General features: G+C 33.0%; 2 protein-coding genes and 1 long non-coding RNA gene across 4 annotated transcripts; all 3 read left to right on the top strand.

Moving 5' to 3' along the window:
- The first annotated feature begins 16,056 nt into the window (after positions 1-16,056).
- On the top strand, positions 16,057-17,715 carry LOC147398115 (putative clathrin assembly protein At2g01600). The gene has a single exon (XM_086447267.1). The coding sequence runs from the start codon at positions 16,214-16,216 to the stop codon at positions 17,603-17,605; it is 1,392 nt and encodes a 463-aa protein (XP_086303393.1). The 5' UTR covers positions 16,057-16,213; the 3' UTR covers positions 17,606-17,715.
- Positions 17,716-19,650: 1,935 nt separating this feature from the next.
- LOC147398114 (uncharacterized) lies at positions 19,651-21,611 on the top strand. Of its 2 annotated transcripts, none has more exons than XR_015180154.1 (3): positions 19,651-19,841; positions 20,447-20,487; positions 20,610-21,611. It is a non-coding gene; the product is annotated as an uncharacterized LOC147398114 (long non-coding RNA). The 2 variants fall into 2 exon arrangements; XR_015180153.1 differs by lacking the exon at positions 19,651-19,841 and adding an exon at positions 20,145-20,249.
- An 82-nt stretch (positions 21,612-21,693) lies between these two features.
- On the top strand, positions 21,694-25,866 carry LOC147398113 (NEDD8-activating enzyme E1 regulatory subunit AXL-like). Its single transcript, XM_086447266.1, has 6 exons — positions 21,694-23,499; positions 23,705-23,792; positions 23,883-24,303; positions 24,394-24,591; positions 24,931-25,058; positions 25,543-25,866. The coding sequence occupies exons 4-6, from the start codon at positions 24,457-24,459 to the stop codon at positions 25,607-25,609; spliced, it is 330 nt and encodes a 109-aa protein (XP_086303392.1). The 5' UTR covers positions 21,694-23,499; positions 23,705-23,792; positions 23,883-24,303; positions 24,394-24,456; the 3' UTR covers positions 25,610-25,866.
- Positions 25,867-27,954: the final 2,088 nt, after the last annotated feature.

The raw sequence follows: 27,954 nt of genomic DNA, 5'->3' as shown, positions 1-27,954 counted from the left end.
AAATACCTCATCGGAATTTCTAAAACATATCTGGTAATAAAATAAAGCATTGGAATAAACATCCATCATTGGGAACCGTTACGATCAGGTTGACGAGTTGATTAATCAAGCGGAAGCAAAAATGAGGTGTCTACACCTATATATGTCTAATAATGTACGATAAATCAGAGTGCGGAAGAAGAAAAAATATATATAGGATTATACAGTGGTGATATTACTCTTGGACGAATCGACACCACTAGTGGTAATAACCCCAATACTCACCAAGTGACAGACTCTGACTGTCTACTTGACCCACCAGATGATTCTCACTTGTTTTCTATACTTGTTTCGTCAAGCTTCGGATCTGAAACTAAAAAAATAGAGAAGGAAAGAGTGAGTAATAATGGTTACCCAGCAAGGAAGAACACAATTTATGCCAATAACCTCTTCTAACATGAACGAATAAGCATACTAAATCATTTTAAAATATGTAAAATTACACAAAAGAACTACAATTAAGTGGTACATATAGCTAGGGATGAGCAACTAAACATTTTAAAACTCACATTACATCGATCATCATTACTCACTATAACATTATTTTTTTATACAAATATAATTGATCAAATGGAAACATTAAACATACATTTCATTTTATATATCAAAATAAGACAACAGATACATAATACACAATGGTGGAGTATTAGAATTAGAGAGTTGGAATTCACGACTGGATCGCTCCCAGTCAGGACATAATGTTACAATTCTTCTCTGGCTTTTAGTTCCTGATTTTGTGGTCGGTCGCTACACTTACCACACTTGGTTGACTATTTTATCCGGCTCAAGCTGGCCGTTTGACGTGACCGTAAGCAATAAGTCTCTTTTCGATGTGTCAGAACGTTCGACTACTATAGATTGTTAATGATCATTGACTAATCATCTTCGTCTATGCCTATCAGACGTACATGTGATTCCCAAATATACAAACCATTCGTATATGACCACTTTTATATTACAAGTTTACTGGTAAAGATAGAGAGGAATATCCCGGATTCCAGTTGTGACTCCACTCTCATAAGCGTCCCACACCACGTATGAGCTTGGTGGTCCCTAACGTACATCCTAAGATAGTACACCACTCCGGATGATATGACGCACTATCCTTTCAGGCATTCACAGACTCTTTAATAGCTCACAAAATAACTACATATATATATTACTTTCATTTGAAAACAAAAGAGAAATTAACAATACAAGGTTGAGAATGGATATCCAATTTCCTACCATGCAAGTGTAGCCATCCGGCCTAAAATAAATAACAAAATGGAAACGTAAACAGCGCATCGCGCTAACAGAAAGTAAATAAACATGCAACCAGTAATATTATCTCTGGATACCCATTCACTAACCTACACACAACACAACAATGTAAAATGCAGACATCACCCCTCGGGTGTGACTTTGACATTTTACCGTTTCATACCCTTTTTCCCTTTTTTCAAATTTTACAATTTTCAATCTCTTCAATAAAATATCCATTTTTTAATATTCATCAACTCAATATGAGTTCATTGAATATTAAATCACATTTTCCAACTATAAAATTTATTTTTATCAATAATATTGAAAAAAAATACAAATTTTATATCAAAACGGGGTTCGAGCAGTGCACAAGACCCAATTGATGGAAATAATCCGTTAAAATACCCTACCCACGTAAAATTTGTTAAAAAATAAAATTAAACATATTAAACTTGCAATTTCTGGCGTGAATTTTTAAATAACAAAAAAATTCTACATTTTGGAAATACATCAAAATTTTTTCGATAAAATCCTAAATGCAATTTTAACAATTTACGATTACTAATAGAAATTGAAAGTTTCTTACTATCTCTATACGAAGGAATTGAAACACGTGCGCAGAAATCAAGGTGAACGGTGTGGAAATCAAGGTAACTCGTACTTCGAGACTGTTGATTTTTGAAACTGGCCCGATGGTTTCGAAGATCTCGATGTCGTAGTCCTTTTTCACTTCTGCGGCGTAAAACGATTTGACCCCAAAACAGATAAAATTCGAGGTCGAAGTTTCGAAATCCCTGTATATATGTACGGCTGATTTTGACGATACGAGGTGAAAACGACGAGAAAACGGAAAGAATTTAGGTGGCTTTTGTAGAGAATAAGGCTGTAGATCTTTTTCCCTTATGCGTCTGTCGCCGACGGCAAGCCGATCGCTGTGAATCTGAGGTGGAAAATCGAAGAAAAATAAAAATAAAAAACTAAAACCGTTGGCTGGTTTGGACGAGTTGGAGAAGACGAAGTGATAAAAAAATTAAATTTTTATTTATATAAAATTTGGGACGAAATCGGTATTTTGCCTATTGTTTCGATCGACAATAACTTGACCGTCCGGACTCCAAAAATGACGAATGAATACTCTATTTCACCTAATTTTTTATTTTGGATCTAATAGTGTGATCAAATTTCTATAAATTTTATCTCTAACAAAAATTTACATTTTTGGCCTAAGGTGACCCCTAAAATTGACGTCATTTTCGTTTTTGACAATAATTCGACTTTCTGGTCTCCAAAATGACAAATAAATGATCCATATTCAATAATTTTTCATTACGAACCCAATGATATAATAAAATCTTAATATTTATTACTCTAGTAAAAAGTCACTATTTTAGCCTGATCCGACTCGGTAATCGAGGATTTACAATTTTTCTATTCGGATTCGCATTTGAGCTTGCTTACAGGCTATAGTATGTTTTTCGATTATTTTGAATCCAATGATGAGGTCAGATTCTATTAAAAATGATCAGAAACATCCTAAAATTTTACCCGTAAGTCCCATTTTCAAGATTTTCTTAAAATTCTACTATTTATTTTTTCTCGAGATACGAATTGTAAATTCGGGGTTTTACAAAATTATTGTAATTGGGCGCAAGTAAAGCTAAAGAAGTATAATACCTAAGTAAGGTCACTACAAAATTTGGAAAAAAAATTGAGCCCCATCATTCCCATCATTTGGGAAAATGACTGACCGCTTATTCCCATATACCCTCTCCATTGACTAATGACTATTTAATTGGGAGTTTATTTGCTTGTGATCTCAGTTGGTTAGCTCTTGTGGTATTTTTGTACCAGGGGAACGATATTAAGGACATGAAATATATATATCCAAGATAATTAGCATAGATTTTCTTTCAATACCCAATATCAAAAGAAATCAAGTAAAAAATATTACATTAATGCATTAATCCACAAATAAACATTTCATGTCAAGCTATAAAGAACTAACTGCTAGGTTGGATAAGATAATTTTTGACAAATTTCAAATCATAAACAAGGTAAATAACTTCCTCTTACAATCGCCTATTGTTCCAATAGAATGTAGCTTTTGAATTTGAATCTCATTGACACTAATTAGTGTCTTAGCAAGATGTTTCAAGACAAATAGCCAGAAAGAAAACTGCAAGATCTATCTAATAATTCAAACAAAATCTTCAAAATCACACATTTTGTTTGAGAAGTTAGCGAATCAAAAAGTAAGAAGCCTTACAACTTTACATAAATCTCTTCTTTAGAGTTCGACAACAACTTTACAGAAATCTCTGCCCTAGATTAACTCCTTTACGTTCTCTTCGATGAACAATGGTTCTCTTCAACTACTTGCAAAATTTGAAGATAGGTCTATGGGGCTTATTTGATCTTAAATTTGAAATCAACTCATGATTACAAATTCCAAAAAAAATTGTGAGTTAACTATTAGGATCCAATCCAATAAACATCACTTATGCCTTTACAATAACACAATTGACCATGATTTAGACCAATGTTTTTAGAGGCGTATGATACTTACACCTCAAGACACGACTCAATTTGAACCAAGACTAATGTTTTGGATAGGGAATTCAAACTTTTGCGTTAATCACTTGTAACAGTAATGTAAAACACTTGACCTCAACTTAAGTGAAGATTTCATTTTACTTGAACTACGATGAAATAATAGATGTAAATCCAAGTTATATTTTCTGATCTTTTACAAAATTAGAAGCACAAAGAAGCCAACTAAAGTTTTCGGATAATTTCAATTCCTCTCTAAATCATTACTAATATATACTACATGAAAAAAAAAAAAGAGAAAGAGAATATAGAACAAGTTATTAAACATAAAAAAATCTTGTTTCAAAAAAAATATAAGCTGGAAAGGAATACTATGTTGGACCTTTGAGTTAAAATTAATTAGAATGTTAATATTGAAAAGAAATAATATGAGTCAATAACCAAATAAATTAATCCATTGACCAAATTAGATATCAAAATCAATCAACAAAGCTGGCACTAATATTTCCATAAGAATAAATATGATAAAACTATTGATATCAGATTTTAAAATTAAAAAGAAGAAACTTCTCTTGCATTATTTTTTAAGAAATGTCTTATTGTCCCTTATAAATGACATCAAAACAAGTTTTTACACGAATTTCATTTACAATTTAGTTGGTTGACATGTTGCAAATCAACTTGTTGAGTTGATTCATTTACCTGAAAAAATTAAAATTAAAATTTGTATTACAAAATCCAAATGAATCATCAAAACAAGTTTACATTAATAACCAAGTTATATAAATACTACAAATGAATAAATTAAACAAGTTTACTGCAATCATAGTTGCAGTATTTTATTACCTATTTATAAACTTAAGGTCTATGGTTCTAGGTTTTTTTTTTATTTTTTATAATGGGAATGATAGTTCTATTGCATGTTATTTGACCATATTCAGACACAAGGGTGATTAGAAGACTACCATTACCTAGTTGTATATATATAAAAGAAGACAAAAATTTTTTACTAAGAAATTAGTTTCCTTAGAGATAAAGCATGGATCATTAAAAAAAAATAATGCATTTAAAAAAAATTAGGCAAATCAACACTATGTAACAGATTATGAGTGTTTATGTAAGATGCCATTACCATCTCAGAAAAAAGTAGTTCAGGAAAATTTAAAAAAAAAACTAATAGAACTTCTTAAGAAAAGATTTCCAATTCCTAACTGTAGACACCTCAATTTGCACAAACCCATTAGAAAAATCTAAATTTTTTCAAATTGATTTCAATTAAGAGCTTAAGCCCTTCAACGGGCCCATATTGTCACTTGGCATCATTTTCATGCATACATGCATATATGCATCATCTCATATTGCTCGCATACCCAAATATTGTCCCTAATCCAATCTAATTCTATACCCACTCTCATAATCCAATCCGAATCCATATTCACTCTCCATTAACCGATCCATCACTCATACCCTAATCCAATATCAAGCTCATTTTCAAAGCTAGCCCAACTATCTAAAGCCATCCAAAGTTTAAACACCAAAAGCCATCATAAGTCCATAACCCAAATCCAAAACAAAGTCTATACTAAACTCATTATCAAACCTAACCTTAATACCCAAAGTTCATAACCTAAGTCAATATCCAAACTCAAAATCAAGTCCATTTTAAGCCCAATATCAAGTCCATTCTAAGCCTAATATCAAATTCATTCTGAGTTCATGATCTACACATCTTCCCAAAATACGACACATGTTGATCACTCATAAGTACCCAATGCCCAAGATTTTAACCTAATTGGAGAGTCAACTTCCCTCTGTGAAAATTCAAGAATACTCTTATCAAAAAGTGTGTTCAAATAAAAAAGGTATTTTAAAATTGGGAGAACTTTCAATCCTACCATCAAAAGGTGAGAATCTTCAAGTACATACATAGTGCTCTCCCATTAGCCATTTCAAAAATATATATCCACTTTTGTTTTATGAGTTATTTACAAATAAACTAACATCTACTTTTTACCTATCACTTCACCTTTACATATGTCACTCCCCTACTCATCCTCCCAAAAGTGTTTTTATTCTTTCTCCTCTATTTACTAAAAGAATAAAAAATCAAAAATACTTTTAGGGTTTCTTCCCACAAATTTCACCTTTACCCTCATAAAAATGAAAATTTCAAAAAAAAAAAAAAAAAAAACCTAAACCTCATATCCATTCTCTTTATTTTTAAGGTTGGACCACTTTATCCTTAAAAGTTCTAAAAAAACTCTATAAATAACCTAATTTTGTATGAGCAATTCATGCTCTCAAGCCCCCATTTCTCAATCTCAAACTCTATCAAAATCCCTACTTACTTCTCTAACCTTCTCTCAACCTAAGTTTTTACTCAAGAGCTCTCACTCGTCCCTCATCCTCTCTAACCATCTATCTTCAACAAGAATACACAACATTTAAGTTCATCTATTAAGACTTAAGTACATTCAAGAACTTCGAATGACAACATGAGTTAGATCAGGTTTATTGTCAAACATTTTCATTCTCTACTTCTAATCCTTTATCTATTTTTATGTTTTAGTAATCCCTTAGGATGTAATGCACACCCTTTCCCATCTCTAATAAATTGGACTTAGATTTGGTCGAAATGGTGGGGGTTGAAGCCTTTTTTTTCCTTACTATATATCTCATGTATCATGTTGTACACCATGTACCCACACACATATGTTTGGCAATGATGAAGAAATGTGTCACCCTTTTGTTGGGGTGAAACACTAAGTTTATAGCCTTGCATACATGCATTAAGGTTGTGGCATTAAGAGAATTTTCTCACGGATTCTCCCTAAAAATCCCTAAACCTGTATTCCAACTCATGAAAAGTAATATAGACTATATGGGTCATCATTTTTCATAGGATGTTCCCAATGTCATATTGACATCAAAATCCTTTCTAAAGAAACATTTTCACTTATTGCACAAACCACATCTAACATGCATTTTCATGCATTTTTCTTATTTCCTTAAGTTTTTCAAGATTGGCCAAATTTCAAGATAACTACCTTTGCTGGAGAAGATGGGACCCATCATTTTACCGGACCTCCTTACCTAGGTGGATCATGTTTTTTCCGTGTATGAGAGTCACTACAATAACAAAACTAATTTCAAAATCATTTTGGATGTTCATTCACACCCATTTCCAAAAAAAATGGTGGTGACTCCAAACAACGTAGCATTGAGGTTCAAAGATGAACCTTCTCATGTCTACACTAAACAAAAATAACCCTATCACTAAGTTATACAAATAAACAACGAAAACCAATTGATTTGTAGACATGCTCACTTTAAAAAAATATCAAACTTACAAGTTATTCAAAGAAAAAAGCACTTGAAATTTTTTATCTTTGAATTCAGCCAGGCCTTCAATTGTCCACAATTAATAAAACATATTATATATGTTGTTTTCTTACGTAAAATTTCATTAAAATCAAAGAATAACAAATAAGAATAATCGAGAAAATCCCAAAACATAACAATGAACAACAAATACATAAAAGAGAGAGCTAAATTCAAGTTTCCAACAAGAGAGAAAGAGATTGTGAGAGACTAACCTTCAACCAAAATTTCATCCAAAACCTTAGATTTGTAGACAAACCCTAGCTCAAAATTTAGACAAACTTTAGTAGCTAATGTTTTTTAGAGAAACGACCTTTGGTTGCACGAGAGTGAACGATTTCGAAGGGTTTTATAAAACAAGTAGTCAATTTCACCTGTAAATAAACCCTTAAGATTTTTTGAAACAAGGATATGAGAACAGAGATTTTTGGGAGAAATTCATTTTGAAAACTGGTGTTTATTAAATCACCTTTAAAGAAATCAAGTTTTGTGAAACAAAATATGGGATTTGGTTTTTTTTTTTTTTTTTTTTTGGAAATCGGCATTTAACAAATAGCCTGTATAGAAATCCTTTTAGGTTTTGTAAAAAAAATATATGGGAATCGAGATTTATGGGGTATTTGTTTAGAAAAGTCCTGTAAAACATTTTATTTAAAGGCTATTTTTTTTTAAAAAAAGGCCAAAATATTTGGCCTCTAAATCACGTTTTTTTTTGTATAGTGTTAATAACTTAGTAAGGAAAGTGTTTTTAGTTTGTAAATGATTAACGACTAAGTGAGATTTCAAATCCTACTAAATAATTATAATAAAAAAAAGATTTGTATTTGGACTTGATCCAATGTGCTTAAAATGGATACTCACTAAGCTCTCAAATCTAAAATTAAAATTCAACATTGAAAACTAACGAATCTATTTTTTTCATAATCGAGTATCCCTGTAGACAACGGATTGGGCAAACTATGATCTTTTCCAAGGATTAGTCCAGGGGCACGGGCAACGCCCTCACATCACACCTACCAGGTAAGTGAGGGTGCACCCTCACAGGTGGCCCCTGAGGAATTAATGTTCATATTGGGTATCAAACACACGACCTACGAGTATTAACCATTCATCGATCCAAAATTGTCATTGTGCCAACCCCTCGAAGTTACTAACTAATCTTTTTAACTTACTAAGATTTATTTCAAACTTACAAAGGGTCCTTGAGCTCACCTAGTGGCATTAAAAAAAGAACACGAACTATGTTATATGGTTGTAGAAGAGAAAATTCTATGACCTTTAAAAAAAATTATTCTCAACGTTGAATTTTAATTTTAAGTTTAGGAGTTCGATGGCCGTCCATTTTTAAAACATTGGATCAAGCCCAAAATAAGTTGTTTCTTTCAGAATAAAATATTTGATCTAATTTTTTTCGATCAAATCTAGAGGGTTGAGGTATTGGATTGCCACTGTGGTGATCCATTTGAGCTCAAAGACTCTTAGTAAGATCTAAAATTTTACTAAATTAGTGAGGAAAGTGTTTAAAAAAAAAAACCTATGGAAATTTACTATTGTGTGGGTGAGAGGGATTTTATTTTTTTAAGAATAATGATTTTCTAATGCCCCCTCTGACATAAGCTCCCATCACATAACTGTAGATCATTTGCCTTGGGATACATAGAACTATAAATCTTTTTCTTGTATATCCCGAGGCAAATGATTTATGGTTCTCTGAGGGGGTGCCATATTATCACAACTCTTTTTCTAATTCACCAAAGCCTATTTTAGGGAAAGAAACAACAAATAATGTGAATGGGAGAGTTATTTTTGAAAAGACTTATTATTTTCGGACGCCCCCTCTGACATACGCCCCCATCACAAAATCGTAAATCATTTGCCTCGATATGCGCAAAACTATAAATATTCTTCACATGTATCACAAGGCAAATGATCTATAGTTCTGTGATGGGGCGTATGTCAGTAGAGGGCGTTATATTATCACAACTCTTTTGAAAACAAAACACAAACATGTCAGAGAGGGAAAACAAAGAGAATGAGGGTGCAACGTGGTCCAATGAAATTGTGAGATTTCGAGGGTCCCCAAAATGCGAGTCTCCAAAATCCCACTCAAAATCAAGGCTGAGATCTCTTATATCTTACAAATATACTAAAATAGTTGTCTACGTGGCATAAGGATAATTCCAAATCTCATATAATAGGTATTTGTAAAAAGGAAGCAGATCCTCTGTAGCACCCCTTTAGCAACGTTTGCACAGTTCAAAAAGAGTGCTACATCAGCAACACAACAAAATCTCATCCTTAAAATTTGAGAGTTCAGTGATCATTCATTTTTAAAGACGTCGATCTGACCAAACAAAAGTAAAGATATGCAATTTTAAATATTCATATTATTTGTTAAATTAATTTTTTTTATTAATTTATTAATTTGGTCGAAGTATTTTCATTGGACTCGTCCCAAGACAATCAATTCGAAGTTGCAGAAAAAAGGGCTGAAAGATATCAAAGAATTTTGTGAATTTGTCATTTAATCTCAAAAGGCCCCAACCATTGCATGTGCGACAAACTTGGCATATAGTTTTTTCCAGCACGTGTACAGTACATTCATCTTGTGCAACCTTGTGGAAGGTGTAGGTTTTTGTCTCTAATTGAATTGGCCGTATTTTCATCTGTCCTCTACGACACAACAACTGGCTTGACATTGCAAAATCTCATTGAAAATATCGAGATGATGTGTAAATATAGGGTTTGTTAACTTGTGTCCGAGAGTGCAATTAATACACTTTGAAAATTGGATTTTGTACCGAAAATGCCCTTAAAAAATTTATGCAAAGGAAAAGATCTACGGTTTTGTTTACTTGCCACATCAATCAAATGAAAATTTTTTAGTCGAAAAATCATTATACAGTTATCCCCGAAATGCCATGTCAGTGTAGTGTCCAACAAAGCCAATGTAGCACGACTCTTTAGAAAAATGTAGAGACAATGACGTCAAAGATCTATTTTTCGAAAATATGTATTGAAAAATCCTTACAAAATAAATATGGATTCTTCAGGACATATTTTTTTTTAAATATTGGTCTTACCACAACTACCCTTTTAACAACAACTTTTTGGGTGATTTAGACATGCCCCCTATATTTTGCTAAATATTAGAGATACCCCCTTATGTCTTGAAATTGATGATATGCATCCCTTGACCTCAATTTTTTTACATAGACTATGGGGAAAAGACTTGAACACCCTCATATTAAAATAGTCTAAAATTTTCTTCTAAAAATCAATTATCTTAAATCGTATTGGATAAAAAATTTAAATCTCATCAACTATCTTAAGGTTTTATCTATTTCAAGTTTTCAACTTTCAAATCTCAAAGTAAGATAGAATCTTTTAAGAAGTATGATAAAATAATGACATTTTGGGTTGAAAAATCTAGGATTTTCTAAAACGAAGGCAATATAGAAAATGATGGATAAAAATAAGATTAAATAGATTAAAGTTACCTAGAAGTTGAAAATGACTTGATTTTGGAAGAAAAAAAATGTATAAATATTTTTGGGGAAATTGAAAATGATGAGATTTTGAATAGAAAAATCTAGAATTTTATGTAAATGATTAGTTCTAGATAGAAAATGATGAATTGAAGATTAAGTTTGAGTAGATATACCATGGAGGTAGGAGAAATTGAAGAATAATTTTAAGAAGAAAAATTTAGGTTTTTCACTAGAAGTTGAAGATAAGGGCATTTGAGTCTTTTTCTTCTTAGTATATTTAGAAGAATAAGGTCAAAGGATGCATGTTATGAATTTCAAAATATAGGGAGGTATCTCTAATATTCAATAAAATATAGGGAGGCATGTCTAAATCACCCAACTTGTTAAAAATATAACGAAACGGTTTTTGTTTGAAAGGTGATCCTTTGACCATAGTCTTCTCTTCTAGATTAATGAAAAATCATTTAAATGATGAAATAGACCTTATTTTATCTTTTCAAAATTGTCATCTCATCATTCTCTTAGATGACGTCTATGTCGATGACCATCATCATCAAATTAATTTTTGAGGTCTAGGTAGACCAATCTAAGGTCTAGAATATTTAGACCCTTTAAATATATATTAAATTGAATTTATTAAAAATTTAAAACTCTGAGTCCAATATTCATCAGATCGAACCAACTCAAAAACTTGTGAGTCAACTCAAATGAATCAAATATAATTATGTTAATTATATGAATATTTAAAAATAATTTTTAATATATAAAATAAATAAAAATATTTATTTTTGTTCTCCATAAAAGATATTAACATAAAACCAAATAACTCAGCCAAGTTTCTAACTTGACTTGGTGCCTTTTCAAGATGACTAGGAAAATTGGTTCCATTGAGTTTGGGACTGAGTCACTTATACATCCAATCAAGTTGATGACGATGTATAGAATTTTTTTTATATTATCGACTCTATTAGATTTCACAGTGACTTGGCCTCAAAGTCAGTGAGATCAACTTGTCAAGTCAACTCGAAAATGCTCCGGGCAAAGTAAAACCCTTGATCGAGTTATTTGGTTGTACATGATAACTGTGAAGAACAAAAAAGTTAAATATTTTATTTATTTAAGTCAATATTTGTAAAATTAATATAATTTTATTTGGCTCATTTGTTGACTTAAGAGTTTTCTAGTTGATTTGATTCGATGAGCATTGAGTCCAGTTTTAGAACTGCATTATAAATATTTAAAATTATTATTAAATATTTTAATAAGTTTAAGATAGATTTGAAGGGTTGGAAATGTGTTAGAACCTTAGATTGTTCTACCTACACATCAAAGATAACTTAAGTGATGATGATCCTCATCATCATCATTGTCGTCATCATCACTTAAATTTTTTTGGTTAATAAATTGGAGAAGACCAAGGTCAAGGGGCATGTCATCAATCATAAAACTTAGGGTTATCTCAAACTATTCACTAAAACGTAGAAGGGCTACCTTTTAAGTCGCACAATTTCTTTAAATGTTGTTGTTGAAGGGTAATTTAGACATTTTCCAAAAAAAAATGCTTCAAAAAGTGGACTGTAGCGTTCGTATTTACAATACATGAGTCTTTGTAGTCATTCTCCCAAAAATGTAATTTGTAGATGAATGAGGGTGCCTATTTATAAGATTGAAAAAATTAATTATTTTTCGGCCTAACATCCTCGAAAACTTGCTTTTTCATCCTCGGGAAACTCCAAACTCAATTAGATTTCTAGATTACTTGATCCCAAAAATAGAGGCAATGAACTCCACAAATCATCGAATCAATTTAACAACTCGGTCAAGTTAGCTTGAAAATATGCACTAAAAGAGGTTAAGGACTAGATGGAGTTATTTGTTTGTATATAATATTTTTATGGAGAAAAAATTGTATATTTTATTTATTTTGAAATCTTAAAATTATATTTAGGTATTTTTAATTATTTTATATTTATGATACTTTTATATGACTCATTCAAGTCGATTCTTTAACTATCAACTTGACTTGACTCAATGGGCATTTGAGTGGGGTTGAGTTTTAGAACTGCAATTTTTATTTTTTGGGAGTGGGAAGTAATCATGAGAAAATAACATTATGAGATAAAGAGTGCCAATGGGTACCCAATTATACAATTACCTGAAAATTTTAAAATCGATTAGTCGAATTTGGTTATACTATTAGGGACCCGATCATTTTAGGGTTAGGTTTTGGACAGCTATTTTAAAAACCGGATAAGATTCGGGTCTCAACAAGGTACCTTACTAATAAATTTGTTTTATTTATAATAAAATTGTAGTCGAATGATATACTAACAAAGAAATATCAAGGAGTAAATGTACTTGAAATAAAATTATATTATAAAGAAAATGTGAATTATTTAATCTTTTACTTTTTTCCCTCGTGAATTTCCATTCATTTTCTATATATTATATATTTTCAATAACAAATAAATGGCCCATAGCATAATTTTCTACCATTTTATTCTCAAAAATTTGCTTCGTTTGAAGAATTCATTGTTGATCTTAACTTTCAAGTGAAGAATTGCAAGTTAAATTATCACATTTATAAATAATTATCTATTTTCTTGGATACTTATCTATTTTTTATCTCTTTAAAAAACTATTATGTAAATGGATACCCAACGGGTACTCGATGAGCATCAGGTATTTGTAGGGTTGATTCTAATTCTAAGGATCTCATACCCAGAACCGAAATTAATAAGGATCAGAACCAAAATTTTATTTAAGTTTTGATTCTAAGTGTAGATGGAAGTGACCTAGAGACGGCCTATTGACACCCTTATTAAGAGGTGAGTAAATGAGATATTTAGGCATCTTCTTACTTATCTTAAGATTCGATGTCTTATCCATAATTTTCTTTCACCTTTTAAAGAAAAATAGATTATCATCGCAACTCTTAGGAAATGATTTTTCCACCTCCTAATGTTATTCTCTCTCTATGGCTCCCACTCCCAAAACTAAAGATCATAGTTCATAAAAATCGACTCAACTCAAATGTAATTGAGTTGATTGAGTCAAGTAAAATACTCATGAATCAACTCAAATAAGTAAAATAAAACATATTAAATTTATAAATATTTCAAAATAAATAAGATATTTAATTTTTTTTTCTCCACAAAATACCATGCATAGTCAAATAATTAGGAGTTGACTTGATGATTTGATAAGTTAACTCAAAAGGTTGGTTCTATTAATTTTTGCGGATGAGTCACCCCAAAATCCAATTGAATCAACTCTACTCAATCTAATTTGGAATTGACCTGATGATTTTTTTTTTAAACAATGCTCGAAACCAAATTTTAAGCTTTTTAATACGGAAAAATTACTCAAAGGACCCTCGCGGAAGCTTGTCTTTTTAAATGGTCCCTAAGTTTTGCCTAATTGCTTGATAGGATATGTAGTAAACTTTTTCTTTCTTAATGGTTCCTTATTACTGTTGAGTTCACAATTTTTGGTATCAAACTCAACACTATTTACTGTCGAGTTCACCACTTTTTATTTATTGTCAAACTCGTCGTTTTTTATTTACTATCGAGTTCACTACCTTTAAAATAAAAAGTGGTGAATTTGACACTAGTAAAACCCACCCATTTTCAATTTTTGAGTTTTTTTTAATATTAAAATATATGGAAAGATTGATTAAAAACTTGAGATAACTACTTGTATTAGATGATTTCAACCCAAAAGAACCATTTTCAATCAATTTTCATCCAAAAACTAAGAAAAAAAGTGAAAAAAAAATCCTAGTTTTTTTACATACATCTTCAAAATGTTTGAACAAATGCTTGAAAATGACTTCTTCTTTCTTCTTAAATCCTTTTCGACGAAATTAAGTCTCAAAAACTCGATTGAGATGCTAAAAATTCAATTTTTTTGATAAAAATGATGAGTTTGAACAATTAAAGCATTCAATCATGAGAAATGTGGGAGATGAGGTCCCGGGATTGTTTAGAAAGAGAAAAGTTTACTAAATAGATTATTAAGAAACCACCAAAAACTTATAGACTATTAAGAAAGAAATCCCTCTTCAAGGGTCCTTTAAGTAATTTTCCCTTTTAATAAACATTCATTGGTCCTATTGAAGTGAACTAGAACTAAGGTTTGACTCTCGTCCGACTAATTTGACCAATATTTGGTCTAATTACCGATGGATGTTTAAAACATTGGGTAAAATTCATTTTTTCATGATATTTATTGTTTTATTATCATTTTTACAAGAAATTCTTATTCCTTGGAAAAGGAATTTCCTACAATCAAACAAACCATTAAAAGTTGGGGCGCCATTGCTATGTTTGATTGCACAACAAATAATAAGGAAAATGATTTGCCATGTAAAACTTGAATTTAACATTGTTTGATTGCAAAATAAATACACAAAATGGGAAAATTTCATTTTCCACAAGCATGAGATTTGCCACTTTAGACAACAAGTCTTTTCTCACCCCTCCCCCCTAAGAAAATGATTTGTCACACAGTACCAAATTTGAATCTTATAAATACCCTCAATGTTACATCTAAATATGAAGTAAGAAGGGTCATTTTAATCAAAAACCAATAAAATTGCAACCAATCATCCTCTAATTAACATGGTTAGTTTTGAAAATTACAAAAAAATAACCATTTTTTTTTATATATATTATATAATCTTTAAAAATCCTTTAACCAATTGTTTTTTAAAATTAAAATTAAAAAAAAAAAAAATCCTTTTGATACATGTTCCTTTGTTCATATCAACTACTAATCTAATTAAAAAAAGAGAGAAATACTTTGCTTACAAGCTTAGTAAGATTTCAAATATTATTATTAAGGGTCATTGAGCTCAAATATGAATTATCAAATTAGACATCCGAGAGCATAACCCTCTTGATTTCATTGAAAACTTTGATTCTAAATTTATTTTTAAAAATTAATTATTATTATTTTTTACTTGATTCATTTTGAAAATGAATAAACTCCCAAATTTTAAATTAAAATTAAAATTTAATCCTTAGAAGACCCAAGCTAGTACATTATTTGCTTGACAAATGATTTTCCATGCGATCAAACATAAACATAAACAACAGATTTGAATAAAAAAAAATTAAAAAAAAAATGCATAAAAGAAAAGCTGGCAAATTTGTAGGAATATTTCTTATATAGCCATATAACTAGATATAAGAGAACATTTGTGAGTTGTTGACAGCACTTCCACCTTGTGACGCATCGATCCTTCCAAGTAATTAAATATGCCGAACGAAATATTGCAATTGACAGGTATTATTTTTCCTACTATCAAACACATATCTAGACAAACTAAACAATTTAATATCCAAACCTCCTTCCGTACACCTCAGCTCCATCTTAACATCACTCCAAAATAAACTTCCCTTTCATAACGTTCAAATTTAGGCTTCTCAGACTCATCCCTACCCTCCTAATAACTGAATCCTTTCATCCCTACCTAATAACTGAACCCTCTCTCTCTCAAAATGCAGAGAAGGATCAAACAAGCGTACACCGCACTTAAGGAGCACGGAAGTGTCAGGTACGCCCAGATCACAACAATGGGGACAGGATTCACTGACATCGATTTCATTTTAATTAAAGCTACATCACCTGATGATCTTCCCTTATCAGAGAAACACATTCACCAACTCTTAAAAATCTTCTCCTTCTCTCCTTCTACCTTCCGAGCTTTCTCACTCAGTTTCACTCGCCGATTCGGTAAGACTCATTCCTGGCGAGTTGCACTCAAGTGTCTCCTCCTCTTCCATCGTTTACTTCGGTCTCTCCCACATGACAGTCCCTTTAGATCTGATCTTCTCTGGTTCAGATCCAACGGTTTGATTTCTCTCTATCCATGTCGATTTCAAGATACTTCGTCTTCAAATTCCAAAATTTTCACAATTTTCATCCAATCATACGCTCGATTACTTGACGAAGCACTCGATTGCTTCTCCATAGATTATGAATCGAGCCAATTTTCCGAAAACTTTACGGAGAAGATGCAGGAAGTTGGGCGAATTATAGAGGTTTTGCCTATGATCCAGAGCTTACTCGACCGAGTCATTGAGTGTAACCCGACCGGGTCAGCGACTCGAAGCTACCTCGTCCGATCCGCAATGAAACAAATCGTTCGAGACAGCTTCGTGTGCTACACCGCGTTTCGTCGAGACATTGTGGTTTTGTTGGATAATCTGTTTCAGCTTCAGTATCGAAATTGCATCTCTGGTTTTGGAATCTATAAGAGAGCAGAAACTCAAGCGAGTCGACTCAGTACGTTTTACGAGTCTTGTAAAGCTATGGGATACTGTGGATCCTTCGAGTATCCTTTTGTAGATCAGATTCCTTATATACACGTGCGAGCTTTGGAATCTTTTCTTGACGGAATGTGGGAATTAACGGAATCGTCTTCTTCGGAGACGTCTCCGTCATCTTCGAATGTTGATTATTCGTCTTCAACTTTAACGGAAGATGAAGGTGGTGACAGACAGTTGGCACGTTTAGAGACGGTGATTAGTACGGAGTGGGAGAAGTTCGAGGATGATGAGAAGTTAGAGGAGCCGTTAATACAGTTGGATATCGATGAGAATGTCAGTTGGGAGGCTCTTCTAGAAACTTCAGCCCGAATGACACGTATCTCTTGCGATGGTACCAACCGTTTCTTTACTATGGGTTATAATTATGGGTATGGATTCGGAAACGGATATGGATATGGATATGAAACTGATACAAGAGATAAGTACCAAGATGATGAGACTGATGGTTGGAAAATGCAAGTGTATAATCCGTACTGTTTCAATCCTTATTATATGGTAACGATGCCAAATGGCTATGGTATCAGCGCAAGTGGAATAACCTCTACTTGGGGTTTGCTATAGATTGAGCACAGTTTGTATTTGTACTTGCAGTGCAGGTTTGTTAATTTTTATGAGAGAGTGTGTGCTATTAAAATTATTTTTTTTAAAAAGTGGTATAGAAGTCTCTACAAAAATTCAGGATTAAATTGGTTCCTGAATTTTGTGATAGAGATCATTTTCATCGATTAAATTTTTTTTTTTTTTTTGAAGATGGTATATAAATTTAATATATAAAGCATTTTGAGCAATCTTAATTGAAAAATAGATAGATGGCTAAAATATCAAGCATTAGAAATGACTTGTTCGAGAATCATGGACATATGATTCCTACGACAACAATAATAACAACTGTCGCAATAGAATATATCGTTTGAAGATCGATGTTATGGTGAGAATTGGTAGACTTTGTTTCAATTTGATTATAGTGTTTCTTTTTCTATATCTCACTATCTTTGGTGAAACTAAAAGTTAATTCGCCTATTTCACAAGCTTCTTCTCTCAGTACCAAAGCTTTGGCATCTACTCTTGGCAATTTCGTAAATTTCAATTAGATGGCTCAAGCACAACACACATACCTCATATTTCAACTCCAATCTTCAACATGAAATAGAAGTGTAAATTATACTTGAAATCATGGTTTTAATTGTTGATCATGAATTCATGTTATCTTCCCCGTTAGATGTCCTCATGCCTTCAATTTCAATTGTCACTTGGAACATGAATCGTGACAGTAAAACTTGGCTAGTTTGCATCCGACCTACAACTTTACTAAATTTCTGTAACTATGTTGAGTCCATATCAAACACTCATTGCCTTGTCTCTCTCCTTATAAGCTGCTAAGCCTCTCCAATTTTTGCCAATTGATTTTGACTTGGACCCCAAATTTATCATGGAATCAGAGTTGGATATTTTTCTCCTTCATGTCACCCAATTCATATCTCCACGTGCTTCAGTCCAATCCGGCTCACATGCACGGGAGCGTGTTGAGTTTAGCCCCTCATCGATGCCTTGCCTCTCTCCTAATAAGCTCTCCCAAATTTATAAAACTACGTTGACACATTCACCATTAGCCTTTGAACTCACAAAAGTGTAGATCATCAATCACTCCTTCAATATTGTGGCCTAAAGCCTCCGAAGCCCAAATCCATTATATGTGCCTAATCCTACATTCCCAAAATATCTGTGCACCCAATCAGGTAGTTATTGGTATCATATGCTTAAATCATCCTTTCTAAAAAGCCTTTGAATCCTTAGTGTTCAAGCTGATCATCTGGGCTTACATAGGTCCAATCTCATTTTAAAGCCCAATATAGGCTATGGCCAATGATTAGGCCCATGAAAGAGCCAACCTCACTGGAGAACATTCTTTTAAAATTAAAATCGATCAGTTTTTTTTATTGAGCCTATGTTGATCATTGTCCAATCAAGGCCCATTAGCGTTGAGTAATTAATTACAAGGAATGTTTAGATCCTAATGTGGGTGGGTCCCTCTCCAAAAAGGAATGGCTCTTAGGACCTAAATTGGACCTCTGGCTAATTATATTAATATTATTAGGTTTAAGAAAATCATAGATGGAATGCTTTCAAAATAGAGAGATTCTATTGGCACGTCAACTTTTACTTACAACGCACCAATCCTTTTGAAATCTAACTATTGTTTACAACCTTACGTATAAATTGGTGTGCTATATAAGTAAAAGTTAGTGTGTTAATAGAAGTTCTCTTTGAAATATTATAATGTGTGCTAAGTGTGTACAATGTACATAGAAACATGGTAATCAAGCGAAGTGATAAACGTGGAAAATGAGGATATACTTTGTATGATGAGATCTTTACCACTAATTGATTATAGAATTGATCAATACCTACCAAAGGGATATATGTAGGAGGTATATTTACCACTACGTGAAAATCATAAATTTCAACGAAAAGATTTGTTGGGCCTGGCCCGTCAAATTTTTTTACCCAAATTCCACGGCCTGTAGACCACAAATATCGGGTCCATAAAAAATATTCTGCGATTCCACTCTTCGTCTCTCACACTCACTCACTCTCTCTCTCGAATGTCTCTCTCTCTCACTCGCTCTCTGATTTCTCTCCAATGTTCCTCCCTGTCTCCGATCTCATCTCTCCCTCTATTTGACCTCTCGATCTTTCTCTATCTGATCGTTCAATCTCTGATCTCTTGAAGAGATCTTTCGATCTCTCAACATTGGAAACGATGGAGTGAAGAAGAAGTTCTTAGTTATTTTTTAAGGTGAGTCTCTCTTTCTCCTTTCTCTCAGGTTGATGGATCCATACCGCTATTCAGGTTGTTGAAGATGAGAGCTAGGATTTCTGATTCCACAAAATATATTAATTTTGGTTTCCTATTTCTCAAATGTGTTAATTTTGTACGAAACTAAACCTAAGAACAAATAAAAATTTGATGTATTTACCGAAGCAAAGAGTTGTTTTCAGATTCTTCAAGTTGAAAGGTAATTTTGTTATTCGATTTCCTTTTTATTTTTATTTTATTTTTAAATTTTCAATGTTTTTTTATTGAATTTCAAGTCCTAGTTGTTGTTCTTGCTCGTTCATTGGCAGGGAAAAGTTGAATCTGAGCCGAATTCAATAAATTGTTACAAAATTCAAGCTCTCGGAAGGATTCCTATCGATTTTCGATGTGTAATCCTAATTTCAAGCATTTTTCCATTTATTCTCTATTTTTCTGTGGTTTATGTATGAAAATCAAACATTTCTAGTTGTTTTTGTTCTAAAAGATATGTATATATTAATTTTCTTCCAAAAAAATTAAGTAAAATCCAACGATTTCCAGTAAATCATGCCCAATTCCTAATACAATTATTGATTTTGTTCAAGGTATTCGATCTGTTGAGTTCAGATCTTTTGGTGTTCCAAAGGTGAGTGGAGTTAACCTATCATCAAAGATTGGTATTATATACATGTATAGTGAACTAGAAACAGACTGCTTGTTCTTCATTTGATTATTTGATTTTTTGATTTTCAAATCATGGTGCAACAGTTGAACGAATCTTGGGGGAAATTGTTCATAGCAAACACATGGTTACACCAATTGATTATTTCCTATGCATTGGGGGTTTGGTAGGGAAGGTGTGTTTCTCTTACACATTTTTTCAATCTATATAAACATTTTGAATATTTTTGCTGTAGATGTACTCTAAAGATTGAAGTGATAAGGGTGATATTAGTACTTAACATGTATCCATTTTCTCTTTCTACCACTAAAATATTTTTTGATGCACTTCTAAAACAGATGAACTTAATTGGCTGAATGTCATATGTCATGCCTTGAGGGTTGATTGGTATTCTTCCTAGCATGTCTTGTAACTTTAAAGCAATGCAAGTAGATTATGTTGCATGGGAAACAAAAATATTTTACAATATAGAGAAAAGCAGAGATTTAATGTAAAAGTACTAAGGAAGTGAATTAAAAAAAATCCAATTTGAAATGGTAGTAGTGGAAGTTTCTCTACGCATCCATTGCTTACTTAAAATGTAGCATGGAGGAGATAAATTACTATTTCATGTGCAAATTGAATTATTATAGCCTTATACAAGTGGTGCTAACAGTCTTGAAAGTTAAAACCATGGAGTAAGTTAGATATCTTTTCTTATAGGTTAGTGGTGGACACAATGGACAAAAATTTAGGAAAACAGACAACCAGAAACTTACTTGATAATTGAAAATATTATAATGGATTAATGGGGTCATCTAAGTGTATAACCATTGGAATTGACTTGGGTGTTTTAATGAGCAATAGCCATTTCAAAACTGGATCTATTTCTATAGATTGCTATATTCAATGTTATACGTGGTAGGTTCGACATGGGCGCCATAGCTCAATTGCCGGGATGGAGCCAGGATTTTCATGTAGTGGGGGCAAACTATGGTTAGTTTATAGTTGAAGAACTTAAAGATGAATGGTTTTAGAGAGAAATTCAGAGATTTTTGGTTAGAAGTTGAAGAAAATGATATTTAGGTCATTTCCTATTAGTATATGAGAAGGCCTAGTCAAGAGGCAATGTCATCAACAAAAAATGGAAAGAGGGGGGGGGGGAATTGGAGGGAGGTGAGGGTGTGAGGGCAAATGGGGAGAGAGGTGAGGGAGTAGGGACAAATGGGACATGTAATTAGTTGAAAATATAGGGGTGTCTCAAAGTTCTGTGGGGGCAATTGCCCCCACCAGCTCCTTACTAGCTCCGCCCTTGCTCAGTTGGTTTGACACATTGCAAAGTAACTCTGAGGTCATGGGTTTAAGTCCAGCTTATACCCATAAAAAAATGGACAAGTTCAACATTATTTTTGTAACTTGGTTTAAATGGAAATACATAGCTAGATAAACAAAATTATATTGAGAACCACTACCGAAATAATAGCATAATTGTTGAGGCACAAATTGTAACCACCCATGATTATTGGCATCTAATTAAATAAGTCCATCACCACCATATTAAAAAATTCAAGATGGTAACGGAATGTAATCATGCTACCGATATTCACAATTTTGAACTCTACATGGAGAGCCACTATAAAGACTCACAATGTTGAACTCTACATGGAGACTCACAATTTTGTATCTTTTGTTTTTCCTAATTTACATGATAGAGCAAGAATTTGGATTTTCATCACTAAACATGGTAATGTATTGATACTGGTCTTGGTATTCTTGTCTGGTCAAAGTACTTGTTGCAATGGTCTCAACATTCCTGACATAACCAGGTGGTGCTTTCTTGTCATAAGCTTCCGCAATGTAAGGATGAGCCACAAGGTTGTATGGGACATAAGGCCAAATCTCAGTTCATTTCAACAGAAATGTAGATGAACAATGACTTCGAGCAGAATATTGATAAATAAACATTGATTTATACATTTCGTGCATGTGGCTGTTGAAATTGATATATTTCAATCACAATAATTGACACATGTTTAATTTAATGTCTTAACACTGCCAAAACCACACACAGAACTTGAGATAGATGCATACAGAAAAAATCTGAGGGATACATATAATACTAGGATGGGAATCTACCGTCATTGAGCAAAGAACTGAAGTTGCAGCACCATTTTTGCCCCCCATCTGTAAATGTGACATAGGGATTCACATATGCATGACATCTTCCACATTGAATTATGCCACTTGGTCCAAAATTTACAATGGAAAGTTTCTCCTGGACAAAAAAAAAAAGACAATTACACAATCATGAAATGAACTAAAATAACATATAAGACCTCCAGTATCATAGTGCTACTAACCCCATGAGGAGCTTCAGCTAGTGGATGGATCACTAGTACAAGAGGCAAATGCCACCTTGAAAACAGTAACTAGGAATTTGGTATAGCACTGGTAAGTTGTAAGTATCTAGTATCACAATTGAAGGGGTACATTTCAAATGATTGGTCTAATACAAACCGGGGTGCATTCCCTGTTGATGGAGGAAGATTCATACTTCAAGGTGCCAATCCAATCGAACCAAAGCAACCTAGGGAGGAGTGAACGATAGAAAACAGGTAGAGGTGGAGACACAAAACCATATAGTTGACTTGCACAAGGTCAAACAGGTGGGATGAATGGCAAAGACAAAGAGTAAGGAGATGTCTAACATGGAAAATTTTGAGGTCCAGGCTTTTAATTTCCCATGGGTAGCATTGCTAGTACAGATTAGTTTAAAAAGGGTGTCTGCTCTTGTGTCAACTGCTCATTGGGCATGCCTGAGGAGCTGCAACATCTCACTTAGCTTCAAAGATTGTCAATTAGTTGGTGCTGTATTTTGGGAGAGCGTTGCCGAAAGGAGGTAGGAGATGACCTGGAGCATCATATCCTACATCCCCGAGATTAGCATTGACTACAAGATCCAATGAAAGCTTGCGACTAACAGATGCACATCAAGAGGTAATAGTAATTGGTTCCTTTTTCACATGATATTTGATTTAAATGTACTCCTACTTATAGAATTACGTCTACTCTACGTTATTAGATGCAGAGGTGAGTATATTTTCTTATTTCCAGTAAGGTACAGTAGTTGATGCTTCTATCCTTTCATTTTAATTTAAATAAAAAATAAAAAATTATCGTGATTGCCTTTTATTATTTGCAGCAAGTGTAACTCTTTAATGGAAAAAAAGGAGCTATTTTATCTGTTGTAATGACACAAATCAATCCCCTCTAGCTAGGTCGCCCGCTTGGTATGCCATAACATGCTATAAAATGCTAAATTCTGTAATTACAACATTTTACAAACCTTCTTGTCTAACTTCTATTTCCGTTTTGGCTAGGATAAAGATGTAATGGTAACGATGATGATCAAAGATCTGTTTTCAAGAGTGGAGTCCTGTTTATCATGGAAGACCTTCAAGAAGGAAAAATATAGTAGTTGTTGTTCTAAATTTCGAGATCATATTGTTTCCAAGATGGCACACATATGATATTGTACTCTTCTTGGGTCTGTGAGTGAATTGTTATCTTGAGTGTCTAGTTGTCCATCCTTATATACCGTAGTTTACGACTATTTTGTTGGACTTGTCTGTACCAATTCTGAGTTTTCAACTTACTGAGTTGAATTTCTGAGTTTTAAAACTAGTTTGTATAGTATTGTTTTTGAAACATTGAAAAATCTTGTTCTTGGTGGAGTTGGAAGTATCACTGTCATTGATGGATCTAAAGTTGAACTAGGTGACCTTGGAAACAATTTTATGTGTAAGTTCTCTGTTTATGTCATTGGATGTTACTCGAAATTTGCTTTTAATTTTATGCTTTCTGTATTTGAGTTACTTGTGACATGGACAGTGGATGAATCAAGTGTTGGGCGATCCAAAGCAAAATGCGTATGTGCCTTTCTGCAAGAATTAAATGATGCTGTACTTTTCAAAAAAAAAAGAATTAAATGATGCTGTTAAAGCCAAGTTTGTGGAGGAGTCCCTGGAGGCATTAATTGAGACAAATGCATCATTTTTCGCTCAGTTTACTTTGGTTATAGCAACTCAGGTACAGAATTGTACTACTGACTGATGTTTGATACTTATCTTATGTAAAAAGTCTCATAGATGGATCCAACTATTTGAAATTCTTCGACAAAAACATTGGCCTCAGGAATTCCTAGAGAAATTTTCCTGTCAATAATTGGGTAGAAGAGAGTTTAGAGCATCATACATGAATTAGATATTCTTCCTTATTTGAAGAGGTCCTCAACTGTTGTATTTTGAATTCAAGTTGATTATGTTTCCTTTCCCCATCAATGCTTCTTATTTTTCTGTGGGATTCATATTTGCACTTAGAATAACACATGCTTTGTCTCAATGATCTGCATTCGGTTATTTATTCCAGGTTGTGGCAATTGCAAGTGCTGCATTGGACGTGTTTAAGAACGAAACAAAGAAGATGGTGGTTGCACTAGTTGATATGGAACGTGCTTTTGTTCCTCCCCAACACTTCATCCATTTAGTGCAGAGGAGGTATGCTCAATAATTATTTGTTTTCTATGTATATATATTTTTACTCCAAAAGACATACACACATCATCATCTACCCCTCATCCCAATTATTGGGGTCAGCAACATGAATCCTATATATCTATGTCTTTTGCTTTTGAGTTACCTTCACCTGCATTTTCCCTTACTTTTCAAATTCCTCTTAAAACATTCTTTTTCATTTTACATTCCCAGCAATCCACCACACCTTCATTCCTCAAAATCACTTCTCATCTCATAACAACACTCCTTTTCTTCTAAAATCAATACCCATATCTTCTTTTACCTTGCTTGAATTCAAATTTCGATGATCTTCGTATAGCTTTTCAATCATGGTAAGTTGCATTCAGATTCTTGTTGGATTCTGTTTTTGAATTTTGTACACCATTTTCGATTCATGGATCGATCTTTTTTATGTATGAATATGAAATAATAAAATAAAAGTACTTTGGATCTTTGCTTGATTCAGGGAACTCCTGTTAACATCGCCGTCGGCTCACATGTGTGGGATGAGGATTCAAAGGTTGCGTGGATAGATGGAGAAGTAACAGAAATCAAAGGAGACGATGTCACCATAGTTACCCAACATGAAAAAACAGTAAGATATATATATATCATATACTGCATTATTGTCAGTTATCTGTAGCTTTGGCAGAATTTTCGATCTTAACAAAGAGGTTTACATGTATATTAATTTTGGGTTATTTAATTTAATTTGGAACTTGTTTTATGATTTTTCTTTTGTTTTTTCTTTTTATGATTTTTTTATTATTATTTTATTCATTGTGATTGGTGAATTAGAGGACCGTGCTATTGTTTGTTAAACCTCCAAATTCGACGGTCATACTCTATGGATTTTTTTTTTGTTTTTTTTAAGCCCATTCTCCAAAAATTTGATAGTCCAGAGCCGTCAAAAAAAAAAAAAAATTCTACAAGAGAATATTTGACGGGCATATTTGACCGGAGGGTCCGGTAAATTTCTCAAAATTTGACAGGCTAAGACCGTCATATATGGGCATTTTTCACATAGTGTACCCGACGTTGATGACAAGTTTGATGATCGAAGACTAGTGGAAGTTAGAATTACCTTTGGAGTTAGATTGGATGGTCGAAAATATCTTTAACAAGTATTGGTAGAAATATGATTAGCGTACGTTGCTGGTCAAAGATATCATTACTAACAACAACTGGTGGAAATCGGATTACCACTTGGAATATACACAAAATCTTGGAGGTATGAGATTTACGTTTGAACAACTTTGAATACTTAGAGGATCAAGACTGACATCTAAATATGTAGGTTTCAAAGTCTGACATCTAGATGTAATTTGAAAGCTCGGGTATGGGAGATATGTAAAACAATTTATAACCAACCACATTCATGTCAATTGACTAAATTTTGAAGGTTACGATAAGATAGGTGCCCAAGCTGCCAATGCCAAACATCAATGGAACGGGGTTTAATGATTGTCATTGGCAAAACCTCTTGAAAATAGTATAGCCCCTCATGAATGTTACCTTGTCCAATCGTCCTCTTTGTTGACGGATCCTGAAAAAGACATCGGGTAGATGAAAAAATTACTAAACAATTATTAGTTTGTGCAAGTTGACTCACAGATAAGAGGTTAAATTTGAAGGATGGGATAAAGAAAACATTCTCAAGTTTAATGGTGGATAAAGATGAATAGTTCCAATATATCTGATGGGGTTATTTGAACTATCTGGAAGTTGAACAAAATAAGGGTTTGGACATGATTTGTAAGAGAAAAATAGTGACAAAGAGTAACACATGTGATTGGTTATTCATGTATCAGTGATCCATACTGGTTTCGAGGGTACTGTACAAGCAATACATGTTAGACAATCATTAGAGTTAATGCTACCTGAAGAGTGCTTAGTCAAGAATTTGTTGTACTATTCATGAGTGGTAGAAGACACACTGACTATTGTACGTTCTTCAGATTTGGACGTGTTAGTAGATGCATCAATTTTCTTTGGAAGATATCCGATAATTAATTTTGAAGCAACAACTTTAATGTGATCGTCACGGTTACAATGATGATCACAGTGGTAGCGATGTGTGATTAGATGGACCACCATGGTTTGAAGGCTTGGTAGGAAGAGCATCACCTGGAATTGGAGATGAAGCAGCATGAATCTCTTGTTGTTTCTCCTCTTAATGAATAAGATAATAATTTTTCGTTATACTAGAAAAAGGTTCCATGAGAAGAATTTGACTTCAAATAGCTATATATCTGTTGTGAAGACCTTGTAAAATTTGCATCCCCCTATCTTTTTAGAGTCGTTCAGTAGAAGCTTTCCTATGTCTACAAGAACAAGGTTGGACGGTAACAAGAGAATTAAGTTCATTCCGCAGTGATTTGAGTTTTATAAAATGAGTCGAAACACTCATGTCTTCTTGTTTAAGAGAAGAAATGGATTGTTTCAATTGATAAATCTATGGAGCATTAGATTGAGAAAATTGCTTTGATAAATCTAACTAAATCTCCCTTGTAGTGTTGGCATACAAGATGCTACAAAGAACTTCTTCAAAGACCAAGTTGAGAATCCATGAGGCAACTAAATCATTGCATTTCTCTTATTGAGAGAGTTCACTTGGTACGGTTGGCCTTTCAAAGGTACCATCCACGAAGCCTAGCTTGTTTTTGGCACGTAAGGCCATAGTTATGACGTGAAACAAAGTACCATAATTATCACCAAACAGAGGAGGTGCAACAAGTGCAATAGTTGGACTATCTAAGTGATGACCGAAAAGAGAATCATTATTCAATCCTGACGGTTTGTTAGTCTCAGATAAACTTCCAATATTTATATGGTTTTTGGCCATTAAAGAAGCAAAGAAAGAAATAGACTAAAAAAT

This window comes from Akebia trifoliata, chromosome 7, assembly GCF_017979445.1.
Source record: "Akebia trifoliata isolate Shusen 1 chromosome 7, ASM1797944v1, whole genome shotgun sequence".
Classification (NCBI taxonomy): domain Eukaryota; kingdom Viridiplantae; phylum Streptophyta; class Magnoliopsida; order Ranunculales; family Lardizabalaceae; genus Akebia; species Akebia trifoliata.
The sequence above is the reverse complement of the archived record's forward strand: the minus strand, read 5'-3'. Positions and strand labels throughout refer to the sequence as shown.